At 58.8% G+C, this 10783-nt stretch overlaps 1 protein-coding gene across 1 annotated transcript in view; it reads right to left on the minus strand.

Annotated features, from left to right (window-relative positions):
• Positions 1-2291: 2291 nt before the first annotated feature.
• ABHD16A (abhydrolase domain containing 16A) overlaps positions 2292-10783 on the minus strand; it is a 10477-nt gene continuing 1985 nt past the window's right edge. Inside the window, exons 2-15 of the mRNA XM_015569882.1 lie at positions 10623-10738; positions 8842-8956; positions 8647-8748; positions 5921-5984; positions 5484-5533; positions 5077-5200; positions 4561-4665; positions 4305-4368; positions 3559-3615; positions 3370-3432; positions 3140-3216; positions 2961-3059; positions 2815-2861; positions 2292-2624 (exon numbers count right to left, since the gene is read on the minus strand). Of these exons, the coding sequence (XP_015425368.1) occupies positions 2541-2624; positions 2815-2861; positions 2961-3059; positions 3140-3216; positions 3370-3432; positions 3559-3615; positions 4305-4368; positions 4561-4665; positions 5077-5200; positions 5484-5533; positions 5921-5984; positions 8647-8748; positions 8842-8956; positions 10623-10738 (1167 nt within the window). The 3' untranslated portion in view covers positions 2292-2540. The remainder of the gene's footprint in view (positions 2625-2814; positions 2862-2960; positions 3060-3139; positions 3217-3369; positions 3433-3558; positions 3616-4304; positions 4369-4560; positions 4666-5076; positions 5201-5483; positions 5534-5920; positions 5985-8646; positions 8749-8841; positions 8957-10622; positions 10739-10783) is intronic.

Genomic DNA, 10783 nt, shown 5'->3' on the forward strand with positions numbered 1-10783 from the left:
ACGGGCGGGGGGTGGGGCGGGCCCGGCCTTCTCCGGACCGGCGTGACCTCCCGCCCTCACTCCCGCCCTCGTCCCTGTCCCTCCCAGCACCCGGGATGCTGAGGGAGATGGAAGCGGTCGGGCCTGAGGACAAAGTTTCGGGGATGGGGCAGGGCCACCGCTGCTCCTGGGGCCCCCGGGGGTGAGGAGTGTTATGCCCAGATTTCAAGATCCCCAAGGAGACCACATCAGGGAGCCAGCGAGTCCGGTGCAAAAGCAGAGGGTTCTTTATTTGAGCTAGCTGGAGGAAATGGAGAGGGACCTTTAACCCTAAGGTAAACAATGCCTGGGGTCCCGAGGGAGCGGGGACGGCTTGTTGATGGATGGATGGACGGACAGACTGACCGGTGGGTGGGTGGATGGATGGATGGATGGATGGATCAGTGGGTGGATGGATGGATGGATAAGGGAGTGGGCTGTCCCCCACGCCTGGGACCCCCACCCTCACTGTACAGCTGTGAGGGAAATACGTGCTCCTCTCAGGGGCCTGGAGTGAACCTCAACCCAAGCCCGGAGTCAGCGGAGTCCAGCACCGCCCACTGGGAGCCGCGGGGTAGGATAAGGGCTGGCCCAGCCTGAGACCCACCTCTTCTTCCCCGGTTTCCCACTCAGAAGCTACCTCTCCTTTCTCCCAGCCTCCAGCCTCTCCCCCAGTTTGCCCAACTACGCAGACACCTAGGTGTCAGGCCTGGCCTGGTGCCCAGCATAGCAACGTCTAGAGCCCCAGCAGGTACCGGGTCGCATCTCAGCTGGTCTTGCCTGAGACTGCTGGAAACCTGCCACATCCGGTGAGGGAGCCGGCTGCACCGGGGGCGGGGTGAGTGGGTATGGCCCTGAAAACAAACGGCTGCTGGAGCCTCATTAGGTGGCGAGTAATTGGCAGTAATTAGAGGAGGAAGACTGAGGCCCATGGGTGGGGTGGCCCAGATTCAAATGTTAAGCACCGCCCCCCGCCCAGGTGCCCAGGGCTCCTCGCGGCATTCGGGGTTCTCTGTAGTGCAGGGAAAGGGGCGTGAGGGGCGGTAGGGCAGGTCAGTAGAGTTTAGTGCCAAGGCCAGGGCGGGGAGTCCTTTTTCTCCAGGGTGTGGGAGGTGGGGCTGGGCGCCCCTATTTGCATTTAAGGAGGTTCCTTTAGCTGAACAAAAACTTGGATTCCAGGGGATTAACTTCTGGTGGACCTGGGAGGGCCAGGTTCAGAACCAGGCTCTGGTCCCCGGTCCCACGGCTTCCTGCTCGCACTCCCCACCCGGTTTGGCCCTGGGACAGACGGAGGAAAGGGAGCCACTCTCAGCTCTCCCATATTTGCTAAAGGTGGAACATTTTGGAGCTGTGGCCGCCTCCCCTCTTTTAACCCCAAATGTCAGGCGCAGTCACCTAAGTCTCAGATGACGCCTCCAGGAGGCGCAGAGTGCCACGCTGCTGAGCTGGCGGGAGCAGACCCCTCTGCCCCGGCTTCATGCACGCGGCTGGAGACACTGCAATTAGCAAGAGGCTGTAGAGGACATGAGAAGCTGTCACCCACTATCTTGTTCAAACAGTGCGCCCAGGGTGGTCTAGGGGTGTCTCATCTGGGAAAGAGGGCTGATGGGTGAGAGGGACTCGTTCTGTTCCATGAGGTCCAAAGACTGGGAGTAGGAGAGAAGCTACAGGGAACGGATTTCCTCAGGTTCGACCTAAGAATGTTCTAACAGCTGCCCCAAAAGTGTGGTTCTGGGAGGACATGAGTCCTGGGCACCCAGCCCCTGGCAGGCCCTGTGTTTGTTAACTTGCGGAAGGTGTGAGGAGAGAGGCATGAGGGCATGGTGAGGAGGGGGTGCAGGATTTGCCGCATAAGAGGCGGGGAGCAGACTGTTCCTCACTCCCCATGGAAGCAGCAAGAGCTGAGCAAGGAAAACGGGACACTGATGGTGAAATCATGCCAGTTGGACCTGGAAATTGGCAGACAGCTGAGTAGGTAAATCAGGCACTGGAGAGCACTTCTTGTAAACAACAAAGCTTGTGAGTTGAAGCAATAGGCCACCTGGGCTCCTGGGGTGGGTGTCGGCAGGGGGGACTGTCAGGGCAGGGGCTGCAGTGGTGAGAACTGTAGGCACACCAGGGAAGGGTGAGGCTTGGGGGCCCGCTGCCTGAGGAGCAGCTGAGGTGGAGAGGGTTGAACTGGCTGGATGGGCTGGGATTTCCCAAAGCCCGGCCCTCAAGGCTTCAGCACCTTGTCCCTGGGTACTTGGGCAGTCACACAGCCAGCCAGCCAGTAGAAAAAATACCTTTTTATTAATTATTAGGAAAAGTCCATTCATTTAAAGCAGATGTGCCAGGAGGTTAGGTACTGCAGGACGGATGAAGGACCATGCAAGAGGAACAGTGAAAAGGGGGTGGACTCCACGCTCCACAAACTAAACAGCAACATGAACACAGAATCACAAATACGAGGGCCCGTCCTCAGGTCTCCTCCCACCCAGTCCTTCAGCATGAGGCCCAGTGCTGACTTTAGAGGGCTGTCCCTAGAGGTGCCAGGGCATCTGGAAGTGCTGGACCGGGAGCGGGGTGCAATGTGTGGCTTCGAAGTTGTGCAGATGTTTCTGGGCCTAAGGGAAGAGGCGGGATAAGTGGGGTGCACAGCACTGCAGTGAGTGGCAGCCACCAGACATCTCCCCACCCTCTACCTCCAAACCCACTACCCACTCTATAAAAGCTGCCACTTCCAACTGTCCCCAAGCCCCACATGTGCCCCTGGCCCTCAGGCACCCCCATCTTGCTTCCCTCCCCTTAGCTCACCAGAAACAAAGCCAGCTGCTGCCTTTCACGTGCACTCATGTCCTCCCCTGCAGAGAGGAGGTGCTCAAACATGGCCCACGCATCTGGGAATCTATCCCCTTCCCGGGCTCTTCCCAACCCCCTCTCCTGCGCCAGGACCGCCTTACCCACACTCCAGGGGAAGTCTGGCCCGTGTTCCGCCTGGTAGGAGCGGAGGACAGACAGACACCAGTCTTCCTCTACCTCCCATCGGCTGTAAATCGAGGCTAGTCAGGGAGAGACATGAGGGCCCGTCAGCACCTGGCTTTGCCAGCCCCACCCAGAGCCTCCCCAGAGCCCTTCTCACCTTCCTCCAGCTGCGAGGAGGCCTCCAGCCACTGCCTCACCACTTGAAGACCCTCTTCTGCCATCACATGGGGATACCTGCAGGGGCGATGCCAGATGGGGGTTAGACCCATTCGCTTCACTCCTCATCCCTGAGCCTTCTTCCCTTCCTCCTGGTGCTGGTGTACACACATGTACACGTATGTGCACACATATGTACAGGTACATACACACACACACCCTGGCTCTCACCGATGCTGCAGGAGCTGCAGCAGGAGGTCGTTGCCTCGGTTGGACATGATGTCCTCAGGAGCCCTGGAGGTGAGAACGTACACTGGAGGGGAGGGAGGGTTTGGATACCTGGGTTTCTAGTGGGCAGAGGTGAGCAGGGCAACTGTCTGGCTCTCTGGGACCCAGGAGGTAGAGGTTCCCAGGACTCACGTGGTGGTGATGATCTCATCCTTGGTTCTTCGGATCAGCAGCACAGGGCCCTGGTACCTTCAGGGGACAGAGCAGTGGGCGGGAGAGCTCAGGGAGGCAGGTGGCAGCTGGCCACCTCGTCCTGCGCTGGCTGTATTCCTAGCCCCTGCTCAGCAGGGCCCATGGGCTAGCCCAGCTGTGGGCAAACTACGGCCTGCAGGCCGGATCCGGCCCGGTTGAAATGAATAAAACTAAAAAAAAAAGACCGTACCCTTTTATGGAATGATGTTTACTTTGAATTTACATTAGTTCACACAAACACTCCATCCATGCTTTTGTTCCAGCCCTCCGGTCTAGTTTAAGAACCCATTGTGGCCCTCGAGTCAAAAAGTTTGCCCTGCTCTAGACCCTCACCCAGGGACGAGTCAGAATATTTAAGGGCCTGCGTCGACCTATGAACCAGGTCTTGGTTCACTTCCCATCAGGGCACATGCCCAGGTGGTGGGGCGTGCAGGAGGCAGCTGATCGATGATTCTCTCTCACCATTGATGTTTCTATGTCTCCCTCTCCCTTCCTCTCTGGAATCAATTTAAAAAAGAAGAAGAAGGTGGAGGGTCCCAGGGACCTGGGTTAGGCTATCTAGGGTGGGGGCAGGGTCACTCAAGGGATTTGGGGCGGTGGTCACTTGCCAAGTTGCACTTTAGTACTAACTTCAGCGGTTGCACCCCCAGCAGAGCTGTGAGGGGACTCAGGGGGGCAGGTGTTACCTGCACAGCTGCTCCGCGTTGTTTAGATTGAGGTGCTGCCTCACGGTCCTGGTCACCAGGCCCCCTAGAGTGGGACGAAAGTGAAGGGAGAGCAGAGACAAAGCCCTTGCCCAACACAAAGGTCTTCGCTATTCATGGGGGAGTCTGCTTCTCAGCAACGGGCCACCCACTCTCTGCCGTGGAAACGCGAACCATCGCCAGCTCACAGCGCCAGGGCAGCCCACCCCCAGCAAGGCAGGCCTGCGGCTGTACTCACTGCAGCTGTCTGGCATGACTTTTAAGGCCAAGGGCACCAGGTCATCAAAGGAGGCATCCAGGATCACAGCACTAATGTCTGGGTAGGACATGGCTGCCCACGTGGCTGGTACCAGGACCGGGAAGAAGGGCAAGGACTGAGGGACTCCCGCCCACCACCCCAGCCTCCTCCCACTGACCATGTGGGCTGACCCCACCCTCCTACTAGGTAGCCCCAGGGCTCTCCCGGCCCTCACGTTCCTCGTGGGCACTGCCTGGAGGATGGAGGAGACGATGACAGTGCGCTGGAGACAACCCACAGGAAGCCTCGCCGCCCTGATCGTCCCAGCCCCGGCCCCAGGTCTTCTTGTGAACACTGGTGTCAGTGTGGAGGGATGTGAAGTGTATGTGCACAGGATGCCTTCCTCCAGACCAGCCGAGACCCTCTCCTTCCTTAAGCCCCACCCCACTCCGGGCCACTCCCCTTGGGGGGGGGAGCTGAATGAGCGTACAGTGTGGGGAGGAGGGAGGCTGGTACCAGTGAAGCCGCCGATGGACCAGGCGTAGAGGATGATGTCCTGGGGCTGGAAGCCCAGGCGGTGGACAGCAAACTGGACCACCACGTCCATGGCGTTGGCCTCATTCTGTGGGAATGGCACCCCCTGCAGGAGGAAGGGCAAAGGCAGGAGAGCGTCAGCACCACCGGCCAGCCGGCCTGCCGCCCACACCCTCCCAGAGTGGACCCTCCCTGCAGCTACTCTGCAACAGAGGAATAAAAGGGGGGGCTCTCCCCAGAAACCAGCGTGGACCGAGATCCACCCTCTGTCCACTGCCTTCCCTCCTGCAACCCCCCTGGGAGGGGCTCCCCATGCCTGCAGCTCCCTGCCCCTGGCACCCAGGTCACAGGTGAGTGGGAGCCCCACAGAAATGTGCAGAGGGTCTCACCGTACTCCCGGCAAAGCCTGGATGGTTCCAGCCCAGGACTGAATACCCAGCTGCAACACAAGGTGGGGAGGGGCTGGGGCCTCCGGGCCTATACCCCCAGCTCCCCGCCCACCCCAGCAGTAGGGCACCAGAGCGCTAACCACGCCCACCAGGGGCAAATAACACTGAGCCTTCCCAGGATGGGGAGACAACACCCACCAAAGGTTCGGAGGCGGCAGAGGGAGATGTGTGACCGCGAGGAGGGATAAAGGTTAGGGACACAGCCCAGGGCAGGGACGTATGGTGCGCAAAGCAAATGGGGGAGGACTTTCCCCACAGTGAAGGTTTCAACTTTACCCACAGCAAGTGGTCAGGTCAGGGGAGATCACGTCCGTGTGGGAAGATGGGGATGTTCCATTCCAAGGGGCAGAGACAAGAGGGCTGAGCCCTGGGCCTACCTTCCAGAGGTGTGGAGACACAGCCCACCTCGTAGAAGCCCGCATTCCCCTCGCAGCAGATCACCTGCGGAAGGAGGCGGGAAGGAGGCTGGGAAAGGGCCAAAGGGGCTGAGGAGCCCTGTGGCAGGGAGGGCAGCTGAGGGAGCTTCGCAGGGAAGAGGGAGGCGCATTCCTGTTCTCCCCACAGGGAATAGAAATAACGGTTTCACAAGGTCCCGGAGCCGAGAGGCAAGGAGCAAACATCCAGGAAGAACGTTCTAGCTGCCCCGCTCGGCTGCCCCTCACAGCGCCCATCTGGAGACAAAGGCGGGGTCTCTCGGGGATGGGAGTTGGGGTTCTTCATTTCCCGGTTTGGGGTCTATTTTTTCTGTCTTTCGTGTGGTAGGGCAATGGCTATTCCTCTTCCTCTCTGAGCTCAAGTCTACACCCCCACACACTAATTCCAAGGTGCCCCAGGCCAAAGCCTTGAGGATGGGGTTTCTGTGGGCTCCTGGCGCGGGCAGAGCCTGGACGGGAACCTGCTCCCCGCCTCCTGGCTTGGTGCTGTTTCCAGGGCTGCTCCATGGAGCAGGGGCTCTGGAGCCTGGTGCACACGCCGGCGCTCCCACCAGCGAACTGTGACCCGGAAGCTTTCTGTGCCACCTGTAGGGGCCAATATAAACGCCTCCTCCCGGGGTTGTGGGGGCTGAGTACAGGGGTTGTGGGGACGGAGTACAGGGATTGTGGGGACGGAGTACAGGGGTTGTGGGGACGCAGTACAGGGGTTGTGGGGGCTGAGTACAGGGGTTGTGGGGACGGAGTACAGGGATTGTGGGGACGGAGTACAGGGGTTGTGGGGACGCAGTACAGGGGTTGTGGGGGCTGAGTACAGGGGTTGTGGGGACGGAGTACAGGGATTGTGGGGACGGAGTACAGGGGTTGTGGGGACGCAGTACAGGGGTTGTGGGGGCTGAGTACAGGGGTTGTGGGGACGGAGTACAGGGATTGTGGGGACGGAGTACAGGGGTTGTGGGGACGCAGTACAGGGGTTGTGGGGGCTGAGTACAGGGGTTGTGGGGACGGAGTACAGGGATTGTGGGGACGGAGTACAGGGGTTGTGGGGACGCAGTACAGGGGTTGTGGGGGCTGAGTACAGGGGTTGTGGGGACGGAGTACAGGGATTGTGGGGACGGAGTACAGGGGTTGTGGGGACGCAGTACAGGGGTTGTGGGGGCTGAGTACAGGGGTTGTGGGGACGGAGTACAGGGATTGTGGGGACGGAGTACAGGGGTTGTGGGGACGCAGTACAGGGGTTGTGGGGGCTGAGTACAGGGGTTGTGGGGACGGAGTACAGGGATTGTGGGGACGGAGTACAGGGGTTGTGGGGACGCAGTACAGGGGTTGTGGGGGCTGAGTACAGGGGTTGTGGGGACGGAGTACAGGGATTGTGGGGACGGAGTACAGGGGTTGTGGGGACGCAGTACAGGGGTTGTGGGGGCTGAGTACAGGGGTTGTGGGGACGGAGTACAGGGATTGTGGGGACGGAGTACAGGGGTTGTGGGGACGCAGTACAGGGGTTGTGGGGGCTGAGTACAGGGGTTGTGGGGACGGAGTACAGGGATTGTGGGGACGGAGTACAGGGGTTGTGGGGACGCAGTACAGGGGTTGTGGGGGCTGAGTACAGGGGTTGTGGGGACGGAGTACAGGGATTGTGGGGACGGAGTACAGGGGTTGTGGGGACGCAGTACAGGGGTTGTGGGGGCTGAGTACAGGGGTTGTGGGGACGGAGTACAGGGATTGTGGGGACGGAGTACAGGGGTTGTGGGGACGCAGTACAGGGGTTGTGGGGGCTGAGTACAGGGGTTGTGGGGACGGAGTACAGGGATTGTGGGGACGGAGTACAGGGGTTGTGGGGACGCAGTACAGGGGTTGTGGGGGCTGAGTACAGGGGTTGTGGGGACGGAGTACAGGGATTGTGGGGACGGAGTACAGGGGTTGTGGGGACGCAGTACAGGGGTTGTGGGGGCTGAGTACAGGGGTTGTGGGGACGGAGTACAGGGATTGTGGGGACGGAGTACAGGGGTTGTGGGGACGCAGTACAGGGGTTGTGGGGGCTGAGTACAGGGGTTGTGGGGACGGAGTACAGGGATTGTGGGGACGGAGTACAGGGGTTGTGGGGACGCAGTACAGGGGTTGTGGGGGCTGAGTACAGGGGTTGTGGGGACGGAGTACAGGGATTGTGGGGACGGAGTACAGGGGTTGTGGGGACGCAGTACAGGGGTTGTGGGGGCTGAGTACAGGGGTTGTGGGGACGGAGTACAGGGATTGTGGGGACGGAGTACAGGGGTTGTGGGGACGCAGTACAGGGGTTGTGGGGGCTGAGTACAGGGGTTGTGGGGACGGAGTACAGGGATTGTGGGGACGGAGTACAGGGGTTGTGGGGACGCAGTACAGGGGTTGTGGGGGCTGAGTACAGGGGTTGTGGGGACGGAGTACAGGGGTTGTGGGGACTGAGTGCAGGGGTTGCACGTAGTAAGTGCTTTCTTCTCGGGGACGATTACAATGAGGACTTTTGGTCTTTGAATGTCAGCTCCACTTCATCTATTTCCTGTGGTGGGCTTCCTGCACCAGCAGGTCTTTAGGTGGAGCTGGGGGTGGGGTACCGGCAGGTGCGCTTCCTGAGACCCCCAGAACCTCACTGCCCTCCCCACACTCTAGCTCGGGCCCCTACCCCTGCTCCCTCTCACCAGCTTCTGTCCCTGGGGCTCAGCTGTCCCCCGCCGGTCCACAAACATGGTGTCAATCTCGTTGCCATCACAGGCCAGCAGCTTTGCCCGGCGCCCATCACACTGAGTGGGGAGATGCAAGGCCAAGTTAAGGGCATGAGGCTACCTCCTTCAGGGGAGAGAGCTGTGGGGGGAGGGGCGGGGCAGGAGGCTCACCTCTTCCACCAGCCGGGCCTGGCCCTGCAGGAGCACAGGCATGAGGGCCTTCTGGAGCAGGTACACGGAGCCGGGGTACAGCATCCGGCGCCCCAGGGTGTGGGCCACCAGGTAGCTGTGGGAGCATGGAGTTAAGGGGGCCCAGGCCTGTCCCAGACCGAACACAAACAGCTTCCTTGGCCTCTTTCGGGACTTAATGAAATATATGCACAAGGCTGGTGTTTTTCAAACTTTTTTTTACTGCAACCTTTGTAAGACACACATTTTATATTGTAGCCCAGTATATACAATTCTGAAAGTTTTATGAGATAATACATAATACTTTATATATGTGATAAGTAAAAGCAAAGTTTTCAAAGATGAATCTGTTCATGTATAAATGCAACTTAATAAAAGTCCCAAAATAAATAATACTTGGAAAAAAATGACAGTGATTCACTAAATTAATTTCAAGAGTCACTAATGGGTCAAGATGGGTAGTTTGAAAGACACCAAATAGACTGCAACTCCTTCGGGGCAGGGACCTGGCTGTTTTGCTCACTTTTTAAAAAAATTATTATTATTTATTGATTTCAGAGGGGGAGGAGGAGGGAGACAGAGATAGAAACAATGATGAGAGAGAATCATTGGTTGGCTGCCTTCTACTGAGGATCGAGACCGCAATCCAGGCATGTGCCCTTGACAGGAATCGAACCAGGGACCCTTCAGTCCGCAGGCCAACAGCCTATCCACTGAGCCAAACCAGCGAGGGCTGTTTTGCTCACTTTGATATGTCTGATATCTGTCCATCGGAGGTGCCAGAGCCTGGCGCACAGTAGGGCGCAATAAACTGTTACTGAACAAATGTGCTAATCTATACATGTAAGATGTAGTAGGTGCTGCTGCTGACAAGGACAATTAACCACTTCCAGGTCACCCCCGAGTAGAGTTTGTCCCTGAACAACACTGCATGACCGCTTCCAGCATCCCCCTGAGAACCCCAACTTTGCTGGCCCCTCTGACAGTCAGCACTGTCAGCACCAGCCACCCTCCCTGGCCTGGAACGTGCCTTCTGGCGCCACCACCAGGAGCTCCACTGTTACTCCAGCATCATCAGTGCCCACGGCTACCATTTCCTTGGGCTCTACCTCATGCTCTCAAGTCCCCCGCAGGCTCGATGCCCTTCACAAACGCCACCCTACGTGCTGTCACCAACCTGCGAGGTGGGTTACGCACGGTGCACAAACTAGCTTGCTCAGGTGGATTGCCAGGAGCCAGGACACAGCCAGGGCTCTGTGTCCTCTCCCCACCTCCCTCTAGGCCTTGGGGCCTTGGGTGTTGGTGAAGCGCAGCTGGAAGAGCTTTCGTGGCCCTGGCCAATGTTGCTCAGTGGTTAGAGCGTTGGTCCATGCACCCAAGAATCACAGGTTCAATTGCTGGTTAAGGGCATGTACCTGGGTTGCAGTTCAATCCCCGGCCCCAGTTGGTAGGTGTGTGTGTGTAGGAGGCAAAATTTGATGTCTCTCTCTCTCCACTTCCACCCACCCACCCTCTCTGAAAATCAATGAAAAAAATATCCTCGGGTGAGGATTAACCAAAAACACCCAAAAAGAGCTTTCGTGCCAGACAGAACAGGGTTACTCCCCCAGCTCTCCCTCACCGCCAGGAGCCCTTTCCGTCACACGTGCACATGGATAAACATGACTTTGCCACTAATAGTATGAAGCACGCAGCGGATCTGTCTTACAATGGAGCACCCAGTCCCAGAGCCATGCGGGCCTCTCCTCCCTGCTGCTCCCCACCTGGTGATCTGACAAGGCAGCTTCTTGGCGCGGTTGAGGAGGGTGTCTGCTGTCCCCCGGTGCAGGGGCTCTGGGCGGAGCAGGGCCACTCCCCGGCGGGAAGGGCCCCCTCGGGACTCCTTCCTGAGGAATGGAAAGGTGAGGGGAGGGTGTCTGAGGTC

The sequence above is a fragment of the Myotis davidii genome, unplaced genomic scaffold, assembly GCF_000327345.1.
Source record: "Myotis davidii unplaced genomic scaffold, ASM32734v1 scaffold1006, whole genome shotgun sequence".
In the NCBI taxonomy this organism is placed as follows: Eukaryota; Metazoa; Chordata; class Mammalia; order Chiroptera; family Vespertilionidae; genus Myotis; species Myotis davidii.